Source organism: Acipenser ruthenus, chromosome 18 (genome assembly GCF_902713425.1).
Source record: "Acipenser ruthenus chromosome 18, fAciRut3.2 maternal haplotype, whole genome shotgun sequence".
Taxonomy (NCBI): Eukaryota; Metazoa; Chordata; class Actinopteri; order Acipenseriformes; family Acipenseridae; genus Acipenser; species Acipenser ruthenus.
Window position 1 is genome coordinate 24216538 of NC_081206.1, and position 26465 is coordinate 24243002.

General features: G+C 37.5%; 1 protein-coding gene across 4 annotated transcripts in view; it reads left to right on the forward strand.

Annotated features, from left to right (window-relative positions):
- The window catches only part of LOC117420581 (A-kinase anchor protein 6-like), a 111305-nt gene that overhangs the window by 11665 nt on the left and 73175 nt on the right, over nt 1-26465 (forward strand). For all 4 annotated transcript variants that reach the window (XM_058991632.1, XM_058991635.1, XM_058991634.1 and 1 more), the window contains exons 2-7: nt 2531-2882; nt 15926-16177; nt 16654-18366; nt 22187-22309; nt 24795-24891; nt 25987-26150. In XM_058991632.1, coding sequence (XP_058847615.1) covers nt 2574-2882; nt 15926-16177; nt 16654-18366; nt 22187-22309; nt 24795-24891; nt 25987-26150 — 2658 coding nt within the window. In that variant the 5' untranslated portion in view covers nt 2531-2573. The remainder of the gene's footprint in view (nt 1-2530; nt 2883-15925; nt 16178-16653; nt 18367-22186; nt 22310-24794; nt 24892-25986; nt 26151-26465) is intronic.

Below are 26465 nucleotides of genomic sequence, written 5' to 3' on the forward strand. Positions count from 1 at the left end.
CTGTAACAAGCTGCATTTTCATGACAGGGCCCTCTGGACTTTGCTAATAATACACAGCATGTACTTCATATTTAGTAGAGATATTTTAATTATTATTATTATTAAATTAGGAAAAGCAGTCTAATGTATTTATCCAAGTTACTGCTAAAAAAGAGCTAACAATACTGCATGCAATTAAGTATTGTTCAGGATATTCCAGCAGTGATTCAGAGTGGGTTATATGTGCTACAACTGTGTTGGTTAGTGTTCTATATTTAGTGGTACTTGGACACACTATAGGGGTATTTTGATAAGGACATGTAGAGGTGATTTTATTTTTTTTTTTTTTTTTATTTTTTTTATCACAGCACTGAAAACAAAAATACAGATGAGTTGAGAAATGAATATTTCAAAACTGGACTATTATATTTTAGGGTTTTAGTTTATCTGTTTATTTTTGTAAGTTGTTTATTTTTTATTTGAGTTGCTTCATTGATTTCCATTGGTTTTGATTAACTCTGGTGGTAGATCCCTCATGTTTGTTTAGGATGGCAACATAAACCTTTTTCATAACCCAGCATATTTAGGATCCCTAAAACAAACTTTATTCACTATAGAAATGACAAAGGAGCAATGAAAATATAGCTTTTACTATTGAATCAGTTCACATACTAGACACTGATATCTCATCTTCACACAGTGGAGTTGAGGGGAGTTGATTTGTTTTACAATTTGTCAGTGTCTACAAAATAAATAAATGCAGTGTAGCAATCACAAAAGACAGACAGTAGGCTTCAAGACAGTGTGCCATTGACCATTGGTCACAAAAGAAAAAAAGAAGGCATATCCTTGAAGACATAAAACATAATAATACATGGGTTTCAGGTCATTGAAAAATGTATGGATGTATCATGTTTTAAAAATCACAGCAGTGTGTTGATTTTACAGTAGCCTATTCTGTGCTGTACCATGTATTTTGTTTTTCTTTTAAAATACACATTTATATTTCAGCATTGCCCGTAGAGTATTTTTAAAGTGAATTATTGCTTCCTTCTTCGCTGGCTCTCAAACTGAAGAAGTCCCCTAGCCTATGTAATCTGTTTCAGTTTGACATTGCAGAGTGGAATTATAATACCAATACTTTTTAATTATTAGGGGTGTGTACAGTAAGTAGCTGTGTTATTAGTTTGAAAACGGGCACCACATAATATACATGCAGCAATCACCCATAAATAACTTCTTTCTTGAACTTTCCATGCAATGCTGTACTGGAGATGTGTTTACACGTGTACTGTAGTATAGCCAAGCATATCCTAATCACACAGATACCTACAACTACTGTTAATAAAGCTCATTGTACACTCTATACATGGATATATTTATAAATACACACAGTATATTATATTGAGGCACATGTGTATTCCAGTATTGTGAAACTTGTATAATTGCCATTGGCTTTTGTAAAGCACAACACATATCCAAAACAAATTAGTTTACAGTACAAACATTACACATTTGTTTTTGGAACAGAGGAGACCTAGAAATGATTTACTTTCTGTTACCCTTGTTATGATTTTGCATTTCTGTAAGATTATATGCAGCTAATTCGCCTAAATGGGGTCTATTCATTAAAAGAGCTTACAGTGGTATCAACACTGGTAAAAACCTAACCTTACCAATAAGAAATATTTTTGTCATGTAAAAGCTACTACACATAAAACCTTTAACATTTTCCTAAAAAGCATTGGTTTACTGGAAGCCTTTTTTATACTTCATAATTCACTGTACTGGTTTACATTTGTACTTATTTGAACTGTAAAAAAATACAAATAATCCACAAGCAGGGTAAACACCCTTTCTGTTGTAATATCCACATGTTATAAAAGGAATGCTTATATTTTCCTTGAGACAAGAGAAGGGCATTTTACTGTTTGAAGCAAATGATTTGTTAATGATATGAAAGCTAGATAACAAGGAATTAAAAATGAAACATTTGAAAGCAGAGTGGGAGAAGATTAAAGATATACTTTATATACTGTGTACTGTATAAAATAGAAATGTGTAAGGGTTTGCCTCAAATGGTATAACACACTGCAATTTATGTAGTACACGTTCATATTGAATCACCTTAAGATGCCTAAAATGTTTCTTTGCCTGGATGCCTGTAGTTTCTTTTAAGAAAAACAAATGGTTGTTCCGTGATGATGTAAAAAAAAGAGAGAGTCTTGAATCCCTAATATCTCTGGGCATGTTGTTCCACAGAGATTTATTATTTATGGGTCATCTAGCAAGCAATTTCCTGTAATGAGAGGGGAGGTTTAAAATATATCACTTAGAAGTGATTTTCAATCAGATGGATGTTTTTTGTCGTCTTTATAAATTAAATGTAGTTGAAAATCTCTCTAAAATGACAGCGATAACCAGTTGACTTGCAAGTAGAGCATGAAAGCATGTGTTGGGTGGATTTGCATCTGAAATTACCCTGATGGTTTTGCGCTTCATCAATTAAACTGCTCCTTAATATCAGTGCTGTGCCATTTTATGTTCACAGCTGAACCAGAAGGGATTGTTGCCAGGATCTAGCCCGTTTCGTCATGAGTATTGCAGTGTCTCCGATGGCTACCGACCCAGCATCACCAATGATCTTGACCATGACTCCTGTAGTGGAGCCGAGGGGGCAGGGGGAGGAGGAGGAGGAGGGGCAGGTGAAGGAGGCTGACTCTGGGCAGCGCTACGAGAAGCCTCCTCCTCTCCACACAGGGGCAGACTGGAAGGTGGTCCTGCACCTCCCTGAAATAGAAACCTGGCTGCGGATGACCACTGAGAGAGTCCGGGACCTCACCCACTCTGTCCAGCAAGATGCAGAGAATAAACACGTGGATGTGTATTTAGTACAGCTGAAGGTAAGAACTATGCTGATTCCTATGCAAACTTACTTATTTGTAAATAAAATGCTTATGAACAGTGCCTTCTTATATCATCTGTAACTACAATATAAAACATTCAATGATGGTATATGTAGTAATATAATAAATTCAGTGACAAATGTTTTGTCTTTCTCAGTATCTTCAAAATTTCAATTAGGATTACTACATAAACCTTATTCTTACCTATTCTTACAATTGTGGGTTGCTTCTGATGCCCATAAATGTATTTTATTTGTCCCTTAATTTACTATTTCTAGAATGTAATATCTTTATTTTTATATAGCGCCATTCATAGTGGACCACCATTACAAAGCGCTTTACAGAGATAGGCTGTGAATTGTGCATTATATGCAGAGTCACTTACAATAGGACATTGATTTAACATCTCATCCGCAGGATGGAGCACAAGGAGGTTAAGTGACTTGCTCAGGGTCACACAGTAAGTCAGTCAGTGTCAGAGGTGGGATTTGAACAAGTGACGTTTTGGTTACAAGCCCTGGACTTTAACCACTGGACCACAATGCTATCAAGAGTTTGCAGGAGGAAATGAAGGGGCTGGGTTTAGAAAGAAAATATGACACCAGCTTCCAGAACAAAAAAGAAGGAAAAAAACCCATTAAATATGCAAATATTAGAAGAACTCTGAAACGGGATTTGAAACACAAGGAGATTAAGACATGCATAGAGATCAATACCTCTGTTTTAAATAGTCAGACTGAAAATAAGTGAACAGGTCACCAGTCAGAATAAATCACCCAAGGATATGATGTAACAGCACTAAAGTGGCAGCAATTTGATCTGGTCTGGCAAACGCCTATCTCAGCATAAGCCAAGTTTGTCCAAAAAAAAGGTTATACAGTCTGTTTTTTTTATGCAGTTGGAAAACCCTTTTTCATAGGCAGGCTGAATGAAGTTGATCATCTTTGTTGTAGCCACCTTGATACCCCCCTGTTGTGATAAAACATAACCCACATTCCAGTTAATTTTAGGGATGAACAGAAGACTGTTCTAATATACTAAAGTAGTGCTTAACCTTGGTAACTTTTATCGAGTAAATCTGATAAAGGAACTGGAACTAAACAAAGAAATCACATTTTGTGCAGACTGCGTACACAATTTAACTTATCTATATGAAATACAGAACATAACTGTTAGTGGAAATACAAAAGCAAAGCACATTTATGCTTTTAAAAATCCACTTACCCAGTGATCAACCCCCTTGCCATTATTTTATACCTGAACAGTATGTAGGGTTTTTCATGTCACAAAAGTGTTGGTTTAATGGCACAGTCATGCATCTGACTGTGTAATTTACTGTGTTCCTAGCCTATACTGTATATCATTGCATCCCAAGGTCTGCTGGGGCATATTGCACAAACCTGGAGCTCAGAGGACATGCATTGTGGATGGCATCCTTAAGAAACTCCACCATGACATACTCGTCTTTTTTATGAACCTGTGGTTGCAGGGGGTGAGGTGCATACAGTGTGGGCCTCCCCGGTATTCTGCTATGCGTGAGGTCTTACTGCATATTTTATAGTCATATAAGACTCTAAAATAGCCCACACTCATAAAAAAGTTATTCCTTAAAAAATATGATTTTATTGCAGCATTCAATATAAGTCTTAGTAAGCATCCCAATGCATTTATTAAATTAATTCTAAATAATATATCTTAATTTGGCAAGGTTGTTTTACAAGAAAGAAGTCATTAAAACTGTGGATAATACACTCTTAAGTGAGAGTAATTAATGGTGCTTCTCTTAGAAAGACAAACACTGTAAATGAACACTTTTGAATCATTTATGAGGATATGCATGTGTGCCAGATTCTAATTTAATCAGTTGCATGTATTGTAGCCCAGTTTAAATGACTGAATCATGTATTGTTTTAAGTTCTATTTTAATGCATAGTTTGTCACACTATCTCTCCTTTGTAGACCCCACAGCGACCCTCTGATGAGTATTCAGATGTACTTTTAGCACGGAAAATATCACATTTATTTTCATTAACCCCAAGAAAATAGGTCTCCTGCCTCAATACAATCAAGATCTAAGAATCCAGCATATGTCTAGTTCAGCTGTGAGCTAAATATGGAGGAGAGCTCAAAACGTATCTGTTCAGATAACACACAATGGTGGTGGTCATTGCATTTAAAAAAAAAAAAAGAATTGTCAGAAGTCTAAATTATAAATAACTAAAATACTTACTCATTGCCTTAAAAAATACACTGAGGAATTTCTGTTATTAAATGACAAAAAGTAGTATTCCTCAAGTCTCTAGTTTGACAATATTGTAAGAGTGAAATGTCAGCATAAAACCAGAGGTGTGATGAATGACATGTGATGTCAGCAATCTGTAGGCCTGGGTCAAAGGGGAAGACAGTTTTGTTCTTGATAACAAATTTGTTTTAGGAGGAACAGGGTAACTGGGCAGCTGTTTATTTAAATATATATATAGGGGCAGCCCTTTGTTTTAAAAAGTTAGATTAATCAAGTCAGAACAAGTGCTAGTAAACTGCATTGAGACAATTGAACATAGAATAAAAAATATTTTTTTATATAAAACAGCCCATTTATTATCAAAATCCAACTATTCAGCTTCTTAGAAAACAAACCGTGTCATAAGGGTTTCTTGTGCACATTATTTACAATATAATAATAATAATAATAATAATAATAATAATAATAATAATAATAATAATAACTAGCTGGTGGCATTCAGTTGAACAGTTAACTGTGCCACCACATGAGATTGTGAGGTTTCATGAAGAAAATCATATATAATTAGACATTATTTGGTAACCGTTTGGTAGTTTGTAAATGACCCTAGCAGTATGTGATACACATTACAATGATAGCTTACAACATACCATAATGGATCTCAAATGAAAATCTGTGGGGACCTGTCTTGCCCTATAATAACTTCACTACTGTAAATGGGGCTGAAATGAGCCTGTCTGTGGCAGTAACAGGCTGATGGATGGGATTCTAGACCAGTGATGGAAGTGATATTCATCTGTGACAAATGAGTCCCAGACTGATGATCCATTTAAGGGTAAAAATAGAAGGACTTCATCTCCCCCTCATAGCTCTTGGACATTTTAAAAATATTTAGCCTGCAAATATATTGTAAGATTATTGGGGCAGACTGAAAGATAATTTATTTCAACCCTGTTTTTTCTTGTAAAATAACTGCCTTGTATTTTATTTGTTTTTATTTACAGAATATGGATATTTGGTTTCTGAAAATGAACATTAGCCCTGTATACAATTAACTCATATTTAATACAGTCACGCTATTTAATATTATTGCATTTAAGAACAATATCCAAGGTTCACGTTGTTAAACCTAGAAAGGTTTACATTTTAATCCTAACTTTATCTCCAGAAATTGACAGTAGGTAGGTAGCTGTGAAGGAAGCACAAATGAATTGTGTGCCCATACTGTTATTGTAGTCTAACCCTAGGATTAAATGTTTTTTACACCCCTTAAAGAAAACAAAATACATGCTATTTAGAACTTTATTCCGGTGATTGTTTTATATAATCATATTTACAATTCTGGATTCAATCATCTTGTTTTTCTTTGAATCATTGCTCCTTTTCTGCAATTCCTGGGGAATTTATAGAAGCTTACAGCACCCAATGTGGAAGTAGAGCTCTCAAATCATGCCCAACCTCCAAATACAAGTACTGTAACTATTAACCTGCCCCTTGCAACACTTCCCCTGTTGCTCCCTGCGTTGTTGGTCACTTTGTTCACTTCCTCATCCTGCACCCCCAGCACCTTCCAGCTCTCTCCACGATTCTACTCTCTGTGCAGGGAGCCACTAGGCCACCTTCCGGTAGCCTGATGCTCAGAGACACAAGCTGAGGATGTGCTCACTTACCTGCCTCAACTAGCGAGTCAGTAGAGATACTGGAGCGTGGACGCTGGTGGGCTTCAGATCTACCTCCTATTAATTCCTGTTGTGACATGCTTTGTGTACTTTCAACTTCATGAAATAAATACATGGCTGTGCAGGGAGTGGCAGCTGCTGCTGCTGCTGTTGTTGTTGAAACTGTTTGTCTGCCTAAAAGGGCTCTAAACAGATAAAAAAAAAAAAATTCTGGTCATAAAGTCTTTTCACTAAGATAAAGTTTTGAGTTGTTTGTTATTGCAAACCAATCTCAAGGAGTTTTAACTGGCATAATATGTTCATTCACCCGTAGTGTCATCTTTACCCCCATATCCAAAATCATATCTCTACTCATTACATTCTGAATACATTATATACACACTACATGCACAGATCTATATTTATTTATGTTATGTATTCATTAGAAATAGCTAATTGAAATGATACTCAATTATGCATCTCATTTTCATGATAGAGAAATTTTTGTGAATAAAGTGGCTGTTGACTGGAAATTAAATAAGCTTGCTCCCAAAGTTAAAAATACAGCTTCAGGACCTCACAGTTAAAGAAGTACGTTTAGCACTCATACATGACGCCCTCCCTTACATCAGGAGCCTCACATTCTAATAATGTCTCAAGGATTCAGTGCCAATTAACATAAACCCAAGCTGAAGACAAGGACATGGTCAGTTATTATAACGCTGTTATAAACCAAACATATTTTTGCACTAGATGGCTTTAGGTAGATTGAAATGTATGTAGCTGTTTAGCAATCATCAAGATTCATATACCCTATAGAGGGACTCTACCTGTGGGATAAAGACTGCTCTACTAGGATCCTGATTGGTCGTGAGATTAGCAGTGAGGCAGGTATAAACAGCATTGTGCCGAAAGAACAAAAATCATCCAGGTGTTTTCATAGTTGCAGATTATTTTGAAGGATGGCTGAGTTCCAATACATTTACATATAACAGCTGTACATTGCAATTTGTTTAGTCCTTAATCATCACATAATACAGTGAAAGTGCAGTAAATGGAAATTTTAATGTTGAATCATAATATAAAAAGGTTCTGTGCAGTGTAGAGAAAAAAAATACATGTCAAGCGTTCCAACGTCACCCAAAATCTACAATAAATAGAGGCAATGATGGCATATTTGAGTAGCAACTGCTCAACTGTATACAGATCGAGAATAAGCCAATAGCATTGGCAGCTGTGTCAGCATTTCTCTTCCAGCAGTGGTGTGTTTTTATGTACCCTATAAAGGAGGAAAATCCATCATCATACAAATATACTATAGGGATATAGTATCAATGACATGAAAAAAAACAGATGCATTTGAAAAAAGTCTAGATCTTTTAGGAGCCAAAGGAAAAAAATAACTTTCATTTGGGATTTAGATGAAGGAGTAAATATACTGGGAATCTGAAGCCTCCGAATGGAAAAGGTTAATTATTAATGTGTTCCTTTTAGAATTACATTTGTCCAGAAATATCATTGGAGAAACCTGCCTTGCACTGAAGTCATAACGAGATGTAAATTCACCCACAGTAATGTGATTTCCTGTGGCATTTAGTTAGTTAGTCCACAGCGGTCCTATTGCAGTTCAGTCTGTTTAATATGAGGTTTTAATGTGATATATGGCTTCCGTATTGCTGTCCTGCAGTCTGCTGCCTGTGTCAGAATTAGTTACCAGAAGCACAGTAAGTAGCCGAGTAATTGGACACATAAACAGATTTATTTTCAAAGCGTCCAGGCTTTGACCTTTTCAGGACTATGACTGTTGCTCAAGTAAACCACACTGTTTTATCAGGTGTAACAAATAATCGCAATATTTTAATTTAGAGCAGTGGACATTCAACACTTACTGTAGATGCAAAAAAAAAAAATAGAAAAAAAAAAGAAAAATGGTTGTATTATATTTTAACATGCTGTTGTCTTGTTTCAGTGGGATTTTCTTTAGTTTGAACACATTGGTTATTTCGGAAAATGTTTCAGATGTTATATATTTTTGTGTTGGTGATTGTCTGTTAGGTTTGCAGAGAGATTTGTATGAAAACGGCTGAGTCGTCCTTTGATATAAGGTAACCTGAGTCAAAGCAGGGGCTGTTATTTTCAGTCCTATCCGTTTGAGAACCATTCCGTCTTAGAAAGACAATATTATAGTTTGTATCTATTTCTACTAAAAACAAACAGAACAAAAAATACTGTAGTGGGTGACCATACAACTGGCTCATCTCTCAACACAGTGGCTGCATTGACCTTTTTATTTATTTTTTTTACCAGTCAGTGTAGGCACAGATAGTACTGCAGTCTGTTATAGTCAGCATACATTTACTAGTTAAAAAAAAACATTGTGCAACTATGTAAATGGAGCGCCATCTAGTGGTGATATTTGAGAATACAGACTTGTTTGGAGCTGTGTAAATGTGTTAAGACATTATTGCAAAGAAGCTTATGGATGGGTATGGTAGTCACCATACAGGCACCTGGTTTGTTACCTGGGGTCACCTGATTATATCAATATAGTGTACTGGTATGTAATGGGATGAACTCAGGAAATAATAATTTTAAAAACAAATGCATATGTGCTTAAGCATTAGAACAGTGCATCAGTATAAAAATGACATTATGCAAAAGAGATGGATTACATTTTTCCATATTGGAGAGCATGCAGAAGTGAAAATGGCATTGTGTTGAACCAGACTGACAGTGCTTGTTTCTTTGGAAGAGAAGCAGATATTTTAATGGATCTTGTTTTCACGGAGGTTCAGCAGATACTGCAGTCATGTCTTCACTGCTTCCAAAAGAACACGCTATGTATTGAAGCAATGTGTAGAATGCAAAACATGGGAGGGATGGTGAAGGGCTGACAAGGGAGCTGCCAAGTTGGGGATTGGTGCATGCAGCTGTGATAAGCAGCATTAAATGTTCAGAGCGGTAATCAGCTTAAACACTTTCTAGAATTAAGTTGGTCTTGACTCCCAGTTTAAAATATGAAACTGCATTTAGTTGTTCGGGTCCTGTTTTCTAATATGCTAAATTTGTCAGGCATAAGAGACAGCTGAATATTTAGCTTTTTTTAAAGGTCAGGCCATAACCAGAGGGGCTAGCAGCTGTTTATATAAAAGTATATTCAGTGATGTAATCATATTGCTAAGAAATTCCTGGAATCTGGGGATGTGCCACATGGCACTGAAAGAAACTGGATCACGCCACAAAAGGATATCAGAAAGGGGTCTATTTACAGCAATTGAAGGGATCAAAATAACTAGCTTATATCTTGAGCAAGCCAGCAGCCACTGCAGTTTCATTGAATTATAACCCAATGGACATCGACTGTAGTGTCAGATGAAGAACTGAGGGGGTGAGTAAAGCTGAACACAGTGCAGTGTGGAGTAGTGGTTAGGGCTCTGGACTCTGGACCGGAGGGTCGTGGGTTCAATCCCTGGTGGGGGACACTGCTGCTGTACTTTACCTAGATTGCTCCAGTGAAAACCCAAATGTATAAATGGGTGATTGTATGTAAAAATAATGTGGTATCTTGTAACAATTGTAAGTCGCCCTGGGTAAGGCCGTCTGCTAAGAAATAAATAATAATAATAATGTTTGAACCAACTAGACAGGCCAAGTAGAGCTACCCTTAGGATGACCTTAAAGGGTTTTTACTCCTGTGAATGGCAGAGGTATCAGCCTTCATTTCATAGGATTTGACATGGTTGTATTGCAGCTGTGCTTTGAGATGTTGTTAAACAGAGGAACTCCTCTGCACAGAGGTGCAGCTCGTTAAGGAATGTGGCGGTGCTGAGGCAGGGAAAAACTCCACCACAGAGCTCCGGTTTCAGGAAGGCTACCAGGCTGTGACTTCATTCTCTCTACATCTTGGGTTGACATGCAAGAATGCCAGTCATTCTTTAGCTAGTCTGCCTGAGAACGACCAGGTACTCATTCAAAAACGTGTATGGCTGTCTTCCAGCTGCTACGCAATTATGCCACCATTGCCCCTGGTTATTGCAGGTACCCTGCTACTGCTAATAGGACTAAACTGACCAGTGATGACATGCCACTTGACTTTAAATATAAAGTATATATCATATCTTTTACTAATTTAAATTGTTCTAAGTGTAATTTATAAGATGCTTCCTTTAATAAACAATTATTTAGACTTGGTTATCATGGCGACAGTGACTTTATGAAACAAAGGAAAATACATCTTCTGATAAACATTCTCTTGTTAGTCACCATTGTTGGTTGATTGTGTCAATGCCTTGTGCAGAGTAGTCATTCACACTACTGTACACTGTACTGCTTTTACTCAAGGAGGTTGGCATTAGAACCCCAAACTTCTTGATAGTATATTACCTCCACAGTCTTCAAAGCTAACCTGCTGCCTTCTCTGACATCACAAAAGACCCTGGACAGCTGCTTTGGCACATTTGACTGTAAGTCACATCAGTGTGATTCAGCTTGCATTCTGCTTGGAGTTAGATCAGAGCCTAAAATAACCCTGCTAATTGCCAGGAGCAAATGCCTAGCAGAATTCCACTTTGAAATGTGAAGCTCTCCTCCCTGGGAAGTGAAATTCAGGTCAGTGAGAGTGGAGTCCAGGAGGACACACTCGACTTGGGAGAGGCACGGCAAAGTAAATCAGGAGAAACATGACATACAGTCTTTTGTTTTCATATGTAGCTTTGGAGTTATCAACTGACTTGCAAAAATAGACAAGACTATCATATGTCTTGTTTATCGGGTATTGAACGGAAAATATCAAATGGATTTACTGATATTGCTCAAGAGAGTATCTTGTCCTGCAGACGCTATGAATGAAGAGCTGCTACTAAATACATCTATCTAAGGTAATTCTTATTCCTTAATAGGCAATGTTTTATATACAATTGATGGCTTTTTTATATCTTAAATATGTGTTGGAGCATGAAACTTTAAATGTAAGCGCCAATATATTTAACATTTGTAGGGAATATGAGCACACAATTGCAGTGGCAATCTGATAGTGGAAACACTGTTCTGAAATCTACAAAATGGGCAAACAACTTGAAATTCAATCCTTTGCAAAATAATACATCATAACCACGTTTCATTAAATCATCATCGGATCACGTCTGAGACTGGGTGACAGACTGTGACTTTGAATGTCACTTTGCTGGAGATATAGGAATACATTTGATCAACAAGTTTTTTTTAGACAGACACTTGACATTGTTATGATGTTTTTATTGCTCTGGCAACAAGCGTGACCTGTATTCTAAAGTGCTTTCTTTTTTTTTGGTGCAGATAGTGAAGGGACCAGAAGTGTTAATTATTCCAGTACTGGCATTTGTGTTTGCATTCAGGATTAATGTCTGGAAGTGTACTTATCTAGCTGCTGGGTATGACCCTGACTTGCTACATTTTTATTTACATTTTCACTTCTGGTGTGAGGGCTCTGTGAAATAAAGCCGAATTAAGGGTACTTCCCAGGTCCAAAGTTGTACTTTCTAACAACTAGCAATTACTAAAAGTTTTCTCTGTGTTAACAAAATGGTCAATGCTACTCTGAAGTCTCCGAAAGCATTCTGCAAAGATCTAGTTCAACAGGCTAAACTGAAATATAGCTACAAATACCCTTACCTTATTATGATGGCTACATTTGTTCTGAATGGATTTCCATGAAGCAAGTCGGCTCAACAGACTTTAACATGGTTAAAATCTACAACTTTTTAGACCTTCACAGAGCGTCTGTAGGGAGAGGCCAGGGCTGGAGCAGCTGCAAGGGACGCCACAGCTGCTGCATGCCCCTGATTCAGTAGCAAACTTCAGCTTGATCACCCTGCAGAACACTAAGCCAAATGAAGCTTGATGAAAATTGTCTTATGTAACACTGAGATGGTGACATAGAGAAAAACAGCAAACTTTTATTTTGAATCTACATTAAAAAGTATGAGCAAACCTGCCAACTTTCCACACATTTGAACTGCTTTTGTCCTTTGAAGCTTGAAAAGTCATGTCTATTCGTAACACAAAAGCAATCGAGTTTGTGCTCTTTATTTGACTTCAGTGATGCTGGTCGTTCTGTCCACTGGGTGTTATGGCTCCTTCTTTCATTGTTAGTGCATTAGGCCTAGGATTAGATTTGACTAAGATGCTGCTCGCCTTTGTGTGGCTTTTAAAAAGTACTAAATAACAAAACAAACAACAGCTCTGACAAAGATAAGCCTGCTCATAGTTACAGTGTCTGTTACCTGGTACTTTTTAAAAGTCACAATACATTAAAAAGTAATCATTAAGTAGGTATTGTTCGCTATCGATCCTCTCTGATCTCATTTTCCTGTCTTTCGTGTTTATGTTCTCAACAGTTTTCTCTCTCTCTTTGTTTCTGACATGATGGCCAGACTAGGGTTTGCAAACATTTTCTTTTTGATTTATGTGGGCGTCAGCATGCTCTGCTTAGTTGCTCTTGTAATCAAGTCAAAACATCTTGGATGTACAGTAATTGCTGCAGCAGCGAAGATGACAACAAAGTGTCAAGTGTGCCATATGATTATCGTACTAAATTTGTCACAATGGCATAAAACCTTTAATCTCCCTTATCTTTTATGAAGTGTTTGTGATTCATTAAGGCCTTGGGGGATGTGAAATATCATCTTAAACCTCAACCACTGAATTGTTAAATTTAAATATTTTCTTTAAAAATATTTCTTAAAAAGGAAAAAAAAAATGGTGCACTTGAATTGGGAAAATACAGTCCTGACTTTCCAATCAGTCAGAAGGTAGTAGGTAATGTATAGAAAGATGGCTCCTTGTCATCAGTGTAGCATAGTGGTTATAAAACAAGCATGGAACCCAGTCTAGTCAATGGGCATTAGATTACTGGAAAAATTAACACTTTGGTTTCCTTTGTTGTTCCGCAGTGTACACTGTTCATACTGTTCATACGAAATACCCCCTTTGCTGCTGGAAAGGTTTACTGTCTATTTTGAATGCCAACCAGACTGTATTTTGTGACACTTGACACCAGCTGTGAATTAGGACCCCAGCTGTCATGGCAGCAGGAGTTGTTACCAGCAGTATCTCTGATGCATGTAGGAGGTGTTTGCACAGGGTTTCCTATCTAGACAAAAAGTTAAATTAAACCAGCCACTATTACAGTTGAAAACACATACAAAGTGTGCAGTCTAAGCAAACTGTACTTGTGTGTGATTATTGATAAATATGTACATAAGTACAGCATCGTGTCTGAAGCAGTTCTACTGAGAAAAACAGGCATTTTCTTTGTTTCGTTGTTTGTGCAGTACCTTGTTTTAGATTCTGGTTTAGCTGCTTTCATTACTGTACTTTTCACACTAATACACTCTCTCCTGTTTTTTAATAGTTTATTCATTATTTATAGGCTATAGGTCAGTAAAACTGTGTATACATCTTTTTTTCATAATTTAACCCTAAACATGTTGTTAGTCTGGCAATAAGCTAAATAGGCTGCAATCCCATTCTTTGTTAAACTCCTTCGATTAATACATAGCAGTGAGAAATTCACTTTATATCATCACTCTGCTGTGTGACAGTTTTCTAATCACACGAGTGGGAGTGGGGCAGGGATTACAAAAGAAACAGGTTCCTACTGTCTTCATACCATTTGGCTGCAGCCTGCTCTGGGCAGGTCACAGCCTGATTTGAAAGGGACCCTGGCTCTGACTTCTCCAGTAAATTTATGGACTTGCCTGTAAATGTTGCAATAAAATAGCAGAGCTGAGCCTGTTCTTTTCCTGTGTAAATTAGAAGCTTTCTAAACAGCTCCCCCATAATAATCCTGGGACATAGCTGTTTAAAGAACCGAATGTTCTAAGTTGGCATTTGGTTTGCGAAGACAGTAAAGCAGTCAAGGTAAGAGCTGTGGTTTTACAGTTTTGAGGTGTGCAGTACATGATTCTCACATCGTGTTTCAGTGTCTTTAAATAAGCACTCTAAAAGGTTGTTTTAATTACTTCTTAAAAATGTGCAAACCTTAAAAAAAATAAGTGTGACAAAATATGTTGCAACAAGTACAATGAATGGTGAATTAAACCTGTTGTCTTTCGCTCATCATTTAGTTAGTTTAAGAGAAGTCATTTTACTTTGCTCCCCGTGGAAGGAAGAATTTACTTTTGTAATTGTTATTTAGGGTGACTATTCCCAACCAAAAGTACACAGAGTATAAGGAAAGATCAGTTCTTATACAACAAAAACCAAGACCAACAAAAACCAAGACCAATAGGTGGATTACCATTGAATTGCCATTGTCAGTGGTGGATTGTGAGATTAGTATTGGGTACAGTGAGTTTTTTTGAGTTTTTTTTCCTTTTATAATTCTGACTCTAGTGCTTTGACATGACTGCTGAAGCTGCTGTTTAAAGGCTTTGTTAATGTGATTGTTGTAACTTAACCTCTGTTTGCAAATATTTGAGGCCTTTACACCCTCACCCCCTTGGACCAAGGATCATATATATATATATATATATATATATATATATATATATATATATATATATATACACACATATATATATTATTCATTAATAGTTGTTTTTGAGGTTTGGTGATCCCTGTTTGATATTGAACACGAGATTTGGTCATGTCTGTTTATTGAGAAATAAAACACAAATTCCATAAAAACAATGCAGACCTGTATTGCACCTTACCACGCTGAGACATCTCAAGGCATTTTACGGAGAAGTCCAAATACTTTGCTTATAAACTATATGATAGAGAAACTAGGAAAAACAAGCAACATTTTAGTTCATACTTAAAAGGAGCCTAGCTGCACTTCAGTATAACTAGGCATGTCTGTAATGGCTAAAAGTGTGTCCTATTGAGGTGGACAGCTCTGCAGCTGGAGAAGCAATTTAACAACATCATAATATTATAAATTAGTGTGGCCTAAATCGTGTTTATTAATGTTGGTAAGCTACTGTGGCCAATTCACTATGTCTACTTATCCGTGTTGCTGGATACAAGAAATATCCTTTTATAATCCACCACATTATGACACAATACAGTGGGTGTCGTTTGAATCTGAAATCTGTAATAAAAGTAAAAGGTTTTGTGCATTATACATTCTAACAGCCTATCCTATTTTCCTTGTGCAGGATATCTGTGAAGACATCTCAGACCATGTGGAGCAGATCCATGCCCTGTTAGAGACAGAATTTTCGCTGAAGCTCCTGTCTTACTCAGTCAACATTATAGTTGACATTCACACAGTGCAGCTCCTGTGGCACCAGTTACGGGTCTCTGTTCTAGTGCTGAAGGAACGGGTCCTGCAGGGCCTCCAAGACTCTAACGGGAACTTCACCAGACAGACTGACATTCTGCAGGCCTTCTCTGAGGATAAGAATGAGGTGAGGGGCCGTCTTGCATTCTGACCAGCTTGGTAACTTCCTCTGAAGTAAATGTGAGGGATTTGGAGATGAGAGTTTATTTCAGTTTCTTTTATTTTAAAGAGAGAAAGGGGCAGGCTTACTAAATGGAAACTGAGACCCACAGGGGTCATTGAAAGGTCACAGGAAGGTTACAATCCTAAGCATACCCATAGTACTGAAATATTTACATTTATAATATAATTATTGTATAGCGGTATGCAGTGCCTGTTTTTGATGTAATGCCTTGTTTTGCCATGTGGAACCTCAGCAGACCCAAGTCACTTTAAAGTTTGAGAACCACTAGGTTAGTCATATATCAAAAAACATCCATGGTAGTATCTACAAATGCCTTTTAGCAATGGGATGTTTTGGCTAGTTAACTAAATTTGCAATTCTTATGTGATTTGAGAGGTTAAAGCAGCCTCCAATATTCTTTGTTGTTGTTTTTTTTACAGGCCCGTCTTGACTCCTTAACTGAAGTTGATGATTCAGGTCAGTTGACAATTAAATGCAGCCAAGATTACTTTTCATTAGATTGTGGTATAACTGCATTTGAACTGAGTGACTACAGTCCGAGTGAGGACCTGCCAACTGAGCTGGATGCAATGAACTCTAGCCGAATAAAGTCAAAAACCCACGAGGCCTGTTATTACCCAGATTTGGAGAAAGACTTCCCAGAGCTTATCCAAAGTGTGGGCTTGCTGACGGTAGCTGCTGAACGCTTGTCTTCCAAGCAAGAAGTTAACATCGCAAACCAGGAGGGACATTCAGCTTCCACTCCAGAAATCAGGGAAGAATCCAGTGAAACTTCCAAGAAGTCATCCCCTCTGAGTGGGATAGCCAAGACTTCCACTGAGCCATCAGCCATACCTGATAATTCACCTGCTGTGGCTATAGGGACTTCCTATCAGACACATCAATCAGTTCCAAAAAGCCGGCACCACTCTCATTGTGAAAACTCCAAGAGACCTATCAGAGACTGTTTTAACTACAATGAGGTTTCTCCAACGCAGCCCTCATTGCCTAAAAAAGCTATGTACTTAGAAGGAATGTCAAGAGATGATATAGAATCGGTCCTCAGCAGAATCCATCCATCATCTCTTTTAATTCAGGCAGAGATGAGCAGAAGCACTCCATCCCTTCTGGATCCCCCAGACAGGTCCAAGTTCTGTCTGGAACTCACATCAGTCTACCCCAGTAATACCTCCTCATCTGTCAGCCAATCCTATGACTGTTTGAACAAGATCAGTGACAAGAACTGTAAGGTTTTAATGAATGCATCTTCATACAAAACTTCTCTGGGCACAGATAGGCTCAACCTCACAGTGCAAAGAGGCTCTTCGGAAACAGATCGACCAAGTGACCTTGAAGATCAGAGTTCCTATGGGGAATCCAGATATGCACCGAGCACTGACTCCCCTCACTGCTGCAATGAGATCAGTAGTTCAGCTCATAACGACACAGCAGTGAACAGTCATGAGGTGAGAGTCCAGTCTTTAATTGCAGAAGATGATCAAAGTTATCTTCCAGGATCCCCCATCCATAGTAATCAGAAAGATTCCAATGCTGGTAGCCCAAAATCAGCATTGACATCCCTGGTTCCACTTCTTCCAAAAGACAAACATGAGCGTTCACCAAACCAGAGTAATGGGAACAGTAAAAAGGTTGAGCCATGGTATGGATCAGATGAATACTTGGCTCTTCCAGCTCAACTCAAGAAAACGGAAATGCTGGCACAGAAGCTGGAGAACTTGGCCAAGGTCCTGCCCCAGAAACGCATGGAAGAAACCATCCAGGATATCGATGACTGGGAGCTTTCAGAAGTGAACTCTGACTTTGAGGCCTTCCCACCTTTTCAGCCTAACAGAAAGTATGAAAAAGCATTTGGTTCCAGGACGATTTCTCCCACATCCTCTAGTGACATTGCCCCATCACTGGATGAGAGCATTGAATCTGGGCCACTGAGTGACCTCCTATCAGAGGATGAACTGCCCAGTCAACAACCTAAAACTGAAAGATGTGATAAAGAAAAGGTGCAGAAGGGATGGGTTGAACCAGCGTCCTGTGATACAGACGACCCCAGCCTAAGCAAACTGGCACTTATTCAGCAGCTGCTTGAAGATATCCACCACCAAGACAACTATGAAGACATCTGGGAAAAGATTGAGGTGAGTGACTTTAATTTGAATTAGTCTTAAAGCTGCAGTGTCCCTCGGACATATTTCATGTTATACTATCCTTGCTGTTCAGTGTTATAATATAGGCTTCTGAGACTTAGAATTAGACATTTTTTTTAAAGGGAAACTGTTAAAGTTGTACTTTTATAGATCTGAACATTTACTACAGAATCATTTATACATGGGACACTGCACCTTTAATAACCCCATAAAGTGGAATATTCTACAAACAACACAAATAAAGCACACTGCACATATCTAGAGAACCACTATCCCAAATCGATAAATACTGGTTTGTTCATTCTGTAAACATTCTAAACTAGAATTCTACATAAATCAATTGTTTTCTCACACAAGGAGAAATACTTGTAGACCTACTCAACAAAATACATAGAGGTTACATTAATAGATATATCTTTAGAATTATCATCCATTTGTGATTCAACTGGGCTTACTGCTGTAGCATTATCTATGTCACAGTGGTCTCGTTTTGTATAAGTTACAGTGTCAGGTTGATGCAGTATACCTACTGAACTGAATATTATTACTGAACTAGTTGGATATTCTCCAGAAAGTCCTAAGAGTCATGAATGTAAGAGACTTGGATACAAATGAACCTGCCAACTGAGTCCCTACAATCCACCCTCTATTAAAGTATGTATTGTCTGCTGACTTCTTCTCCATTTTGGGTGAAACTGCAGCAGGACCATGCAGCTTTTATATGTTAAAGAATATTTCAAAGGGACAGCAAATTTATACAAAAGTGTGGGTGTGCGTGTGCGTGCGCGCGCGTGTGTGTGTGTGTGTGTGTGTGCGTGTGTGTGTGTGCGTGTGTGTGTGTGTGTGCTACATTTCACAGCTGGTCCAACCGTTGTGGCTTGCCAACAAATATGCACTTCAGCACCACCTTGGGGTCATTTGAAATATGTCACAGATGTTGATTTAATATTCTTCTTTATGACAATTGATGGCTTTGTTGTTCTGTAGATTGCTGATTGATGAAATGTCCTTTCTTATAAGGAAATTGTGACATGTTATTTAGGCCTTGCATGGTCAGAATCTGCCTAAAATAAAATGTCTGACCTTTCCAATGTTAAGAACAATTCAGCTGTCCTGGTGTGAATTAGAATATGGGAAATCAGGTTATTCATGTAGGTAGGTAGGAGTTTACTTTTAATAAAACATAACGTAACAAACAAATAATACAACAAATACAGCTGGGACAGATACAAGATACAAGTATTGCGTTTAATTTTAAGGAAGGATATTTAATCTTTAACCACCAGGTGGAGTCAGTATTTTAAAGTTGACACTTGGACTTCTTACCTGCCTCTGTAAATGATGCCATTTCATGCTATAGAACAGACATGTTACAAGAAACTGAAAAGTTGTTATAGAGAATACTGAAAGTGATACTGAAAGTTGTTATAGAGAAATATGAACCAACTAAGCTGCATGTTAACAGAAGGATATTTCTCCTGATCCGTTAAAGGAGCGCTCTCCATGATGAATGTGTTCATGCCTTAGCCTGCTCTCTCTACCGAATCATGATCTCATTTCAGCCTGGGATTCTTCTGCTTTCTAATTCTGCTCTATGAGAACAAATTAACATTGTTCAGAAATATGGTAGTTAAAAGAAGCAGGCAACCTGAAATGATATGGAACACATTCCAGTGACTGATTATATTAGCATACAAATACAGTAGCATTACAATGACTTCATTCTCGGGCAACAGGCATCTGGAAGTGAAGAGCCTCACCTTAGAGGCTTCACGGAAGTAGTGACGCCAAACTCAGAAGCTTTACAGATACCGTGGCTGACACTCTTACAATTTGCAGTGCTCATTTTTGACTGCATTTTTAAAGTAAAGTAATACTTAACGGTATTTGTAAATGTAAATGTTAGGATATGGTTCCATTGCAATATTAAAGTTAGATATGCTTTTTCATAATTCATTAGTGACACCACCACTATGGTAAGGGCTGTTTAAGAACCACGTTTTAAACACATTACTGGGATAAATGCTTCATATACTTCCATTCCATGTATTCCATATATTCAGTGATAGCAATAATTATCAATATCATGATATATACAGTATAATGCTCATTCCCTAGTACAGTACCTTGATGTGATACTAAATTACATCAATTTTGTTGTTAGTTAGGCAATATAATGAGACACAAGGTCCTTTTTAGCCTGTAACAGTTTCCCTTTTTTGTTCAGTTGTTAAGGATTTGGATTTGTATTAGCTAGTCAGAATCAGTTATAACTAGTGATACTGTGTATTGCGCAAGTGCCCCATCTAGTGGTCAGCTGTGCAATCTATAAATGGTGTCTATGACCTCTACACAGTATAGAAGGTGAAAGCTATTGTAAATGTGCCTGGTAGCCATCTTGCAAGCAGCCCTAATAATATTGGGAAATACATGTTTTTATGAGGAGACATACATTTTGCAGTACTGTGCTGTGCACTGAAGCCCATAAATAAAGCAATGTGCACTGAAGCCTGTGCAATATCAACATGCTTTGCCATTGCATTTCCACACAATCAGCCTTGAGGAGTCTCTTCAGAAGAACACTTTGCTGTAATAGATAGTATACGTGGCAAATAATGAACCACTCAGAAACAACAAAATTAAACAGAACACACATAACATGGTACTAAACATGTAGGACATTCAATATTAGGGGAATGTACTATAGATGACAGGGAGTATCCCTCCGAGCCATTTTTTCGCTCCTCGATCTGAGTGGTCTTATTCTTAACATCACAAAAAGACCATCAGAGCTTTCATTCCACAGGAAGTGTATCATCTCTGTTTTTCTTCGCTTGGTTTGGTCTGTTTTATTTTGTTGAGTGTTGTTGCTTGTCTTGGATCAGCTGATAAGTGTTGAGGAGTTTTGAAAGGTAAACGTGTACTATATTTAAATTCTGCAGTCCTCAATTTAAATGTGTTACAGTGACTGGATTGTAAACGTGAGCTATTATGTTGTAAACTGTATACTGTTTTAAACCACTGGTCTGCAGTCAAAAGCACTGTGGAGTTTATGAGATCAAGTATCGGGCATGATCAAAAAAAAGGGAAAAAATAAGTCCAAATCCAGCTTCTTCTTGTATCTCATACCAAATACATTCAAACAGATGTACAGAGGAATTGCTCTTCTGTAAACAAACAACTTGCGTGGCACTATTAAAAGCAGATGATGCAGATGTGATTCTAAGCACAGGCTGCTGTGGAATTTCACATGCGGTGTAGACACACACACAAGCTACCTCATAAAGGCATTCACTTTGTTTTCCATGTTGTATGCACTGCACTTTGAAGCTTCAAGAGTCAAACATCATTCCCCAAAGATTTTCTTTTTGTGTGTGTGTGTTCTGAATTCCCCTGTATTGCAACACACATTGTCTGTGTATCAGGGCTTATAGATGCAAAATGACCTCTACAGCTGTGTGAACTCGATAGATAATGTTTGCCTCACTGGGAATATGCACTATGGTAAGTCAAAGCCTAAACAGAATAGATGGTCTTTGGAATGAAGAAAGACTGAAAGCTAAGGAAAAAAAAAAGCTGCAATGCAGAACTACCCATTTTGTCCAGCAGATGGCACAATTTGTTTAGATAAAAAAAAAAAAAAAAATCTGTCTGATACTGCAAATAATAATTTTGTCCAGACAGGAGAAAACATACATTTCTGTAGTGTAATTATTCTGTAAGGGTGTCAGTTCTTTTCTTGATTTCACTTGAGACATTGTTCACTGATTGAAAAACAGTTAATTTCTAACAAGCTGTCTTTTCCTCATAGGGGTTTGTCAGCAAGCTGGATGAATTTATTTGCTGGTTGCACAAAGCTCTGGAAGCAACAGAGAACTGGACCCCTCCCATGGCAGAGACAGACAGCCTCAAGTTGTACCTGGAAACACACTTGGTATGGCAACACTGTTCATAGAGGCACTATACCTGTATGTTAAAGGGAAAACAAGCAGAGTATGGGTATGTTGGGTTTCCTCAATCAACACTCTGTGACAGATCGCCATCAAGTGTCTGATATAAATGATTACAGGAAATACAGCTATTGAAAACTACAGTCATACTTTAGCTTTATTACAACACAATTACAGATATAGTTACACAAATGGATTTCCTAATAAGTATTTGTAAATGCAGAATGGTCGGGATGGAGTATTTTTTGCCCACGCTCCCTCACTCAGTCCCCTTGCTTACTGAATATCTTGCAACAGTATCCCCGAAAAGATAATTGTTCTGTTTCTGCAATGAAATCTCTCTAAACTGGTTTCTACCTAGTAACTGAGGAATAAAAAAACACCATAGTTTTACAACATAATAATGCCCACTTAATGCCTTAAGAAAAACTCCATGTAATTTATAATTAATAAACTTGTATTCCAATCTGCCCCACTGATGGAGCCCGTCTCCTTTAGAGTAGTGGGTAATAAATAAACATGAGGTGCTCATCATATGTCACCACTGTGCTTTGAGGCGACAACACTATACATTTATATGTGGGGAGTTTTTGAGTTCATTTCAGTCTTATGTTTTGTCTTCCTAGCCCTAAAGTTTGAAGGAATATGCGTATATGCCTTTTAAAAAAATATTTTATGAAATAACATCAGAATAATGGATGGATTTTGGAACCACTCAAGTAGCACAAAAATCAATACACTGGGAATGAGAGGTGCGCATCACCAACTGACACAGGAGAGATGGGGATCTGCAGGTTGGAAGAACAGAAACCCTGTCAGACCTATGGGATGTGGGTCACGAAAGGTTGCAGATATCAGATAGACCCATTTTATAAGGGATTGAAGTGTATTCAAAAATCAAATGGCTATTGATTGCACACAATGGCAGATTTAAGCTTGCGAATCAAATTACTGAAGCTAAAAGAGAAGAAAAAAAAATATCCAGTGGTACACCTTCTTCTCTTAGTGACCGCCATGCTGCAGTTGGCTGAGAAAGAAAATTGAAAGAGCATTCATGAGAGGGGACTGCCAAAGATGGATTTAGAGCTCCAGTTTTGCATTTTCTTTGGCTTTTATGGATGCTTTAGTGTACATCCAAGCCTGTTTTATCATTTCCCTGTTGATAGAAACTGAACAAGAGGAGATGAGAGCGGACTCTGTTTGTGTGCCACTGTATGTTAAAAAAGGAAATGAAAAAAAAATAGAAGCAAAATTGTCATTCCCTTGGAAACGACAGTAAAGGGCACTTTAGCCAGTCCTACTGTAGCTGCCAAGCTTGTGTAATTAAATCTGTGCAGGAAATGCAGATGAACTATTCACAGTGGCTTCTGGAGGGTTCCAGTATTCAATACTTAATCACAGCCTCTGTACTCGATAAGTGTGAGTGGTGATGGAAACTGCGGGGACTCTGGAGAACAGAGGGGAGGCAAATTAGAATCTCAAGCACACTAGGGATGTGTATATATATATAAAAAAAAAATCTTTCTTGTTTTGACAATTTCTTCAGGTCTTATTGGGCAATATTCACAAAACTTTAAGGAAAGTTTTTGAAAAGGATCTTTAAATATTAAAAAAAAACTTTGAAAACGGCTAACCCTTTCTAAAACAGTTTTTTAAAAGGTTTTGTGAACTCCAGATGTATGTAACAAAAAAAAAAAAAAAAAAAAAACATTATCAAAACCTTTGTTTTGTGAATAGGACCCATTGTTTATCTTTGATTGCTATTTGAATTTGATGAAGTCCACATCCTTAGACCATGTTACATCTTTCTGTGTGGCACAAAACTTGCACTTTCACTTTGCCCCTGTTTGTTTTCTTGACAATTCTTGTTCAATTGCAACAGACTAAAACAAACGAGAACTGTCTTTTTACAGTGACGCTGGTGGTAATTCATGCTAAAACATGGCACTTGTGTGCAACATCTGTGCAAAGGGTCCTTTAAAATGTTCTATTGATGTTTTTATTAGAAACAAATTCAAATATTGGGTTATTGTATTTAAAAAAATTCAACTGTATCAAAGATGTCAATTATGGGACGAGTCCTATCTAATTTTGAAACTTTCTTTCAGTCCATCTAAAAACATAAAATAGTATTGCCTGGATATTAAATACTCAACTAATATAAGTTTGCTGTCCGTAGCATTTTTACCTGTTGCATTTTAATGGGAGACTAATAGTAGAAGATTGATCAATATGGCACATATAACTTAGAAGCTTTCAGTTTCCCAACTTCCTACAAAGAGAGATGGGCTGTCCTTAGAAATTAAATGTTTGTAAGTAAAATGTCTAAACACAGTCATTGAACTGAAGCCACTCAGTTGGCACTTTTACTCTACCTTCTGTTACTCTACCTTATTTTTAGGCTTATTGAATGCAGCTCCCAAATTGATTCAATGTGACGACCTGTGTCTCTTTTCATTTCCCTCACAGAGCTTCAAACTGAACGTGGACAGCCACTGTTCTCTGAAGGACGTGGTGGTGGAGGAGGGGAGCCAGCTCCTGGAGCTCATTGTGTCTCACAAATCAGGTAAACTCTTCCTCGGATATGACAGGGCTGTAAGAGAGACAGGCTGGTGCTGTAAATTATCTTATTTAATATTAATGTTTATATTAACATACTGACCTTCACGATTTATAAATGTTTCAGCAACTGCATTCTGTTTGGAATGGAGGCCTATGATGTAAAGTGTAATTCAGCAATGAATTTTGTCTCTAATCTTGGCCCTGATTAACGGTACACATACTGGGACAGCAGGCAACAAGTCTGAGCAGAATGCTGTATATCACAAAGGCAGAGACAGGGAGAGGCTCTGACAAAGAGAGGTATTCGGGAATAGCAGGATAAATGTTTTTTTTTTCATTTGAATTTTCAGTTATTCCCCCACCTACCCTATTCCCTAATTTGCCCATCTTTATGCTGGTTAGTCGGTCCCCATGATCTAAAGCTTCCTCATTTACTGTAATACAAACATTTTTAAAATGAAAACATTTGTCACTTCAGTTGCATCAGGTGCTGACTGTCAAACTGGTTCTGAAGGCCAGAGAATCAGACATCATTCCCCAAAATATAAGACAATTATTAGAAATGATATTCCCTAACTTCCAGGATGTCAACAACCAAGCTGCTAAGCAACCATCGATGCTATAGAGCCCTTTAAGAACAGTAACAGTATAACATTGGAAACCCTGAATTCAGTCTGTCAGGGCACTAGGATGCGTTTTATTTATATTTACTGTACAACACGTGGCATTGTGTGAGTGTGTATTATTTCAATTCCCATCTGATGCTCATTCACAGCCCTTGAATTGCATTTATTTGTACACATTTTTAAATACATTTTTTAGAAATCTTAAAACAGTTTGTGGGAACTCTATGCATTATAAAATAGATACATAGATAGGAAATTTAACATGGTATAATTGTGCACACAGTGACTGAAGACACTATTTCACCCAGAACCATAGCGTACATGAGCATAAAAACATATATATACAGTATGCAGTATACAACTATAATACAGTATGTGTCCAAGATTAAGATGGATATCCTATGTGAATAGTGAAACGTTTCAATAAGTATATTAGAAATAAACCCATTTTTCTTGCTATGCTGTCTCTGAAGGGCTTAAAGACATGCTGCAGATGATTCTAAGTCAGTGGCAGGAACTACAGAGGCAAATCAAGCGTCAGCACAGCTGGATTTTGCGAGCCTTGGAGATCATCAAAGCAGAGATCCTGGCTAGTGATGTGTCTCAGGAGGACGAGTATGGAACAGGGAGCCCCAAGGTAAATGGCTTGAAGTTTCTCTTATTTCCTCTTTATTTCCCGGCTGGGTTTGAACTGGTCCAGTCCCCTCCCTGAGGCTGTTATCCTTCCACTGGGTAAAATAAATAAGATGGTATAAGTTTCTTTGATTTGCCTAATAAAAGGGAAGAATGAAAAAGGCATCTCAGTGAAGTTTTCCAGCGGTATTGATGCACGTAGCCTGACTTTTCTTGGAAGAGTAATAATATATATTTAAGTACTGTACTTGTAAATAGTGTGTGCATATATAAACAGAATGGTAAAACACATAGCATTATTCGTGCAATATGAACAATC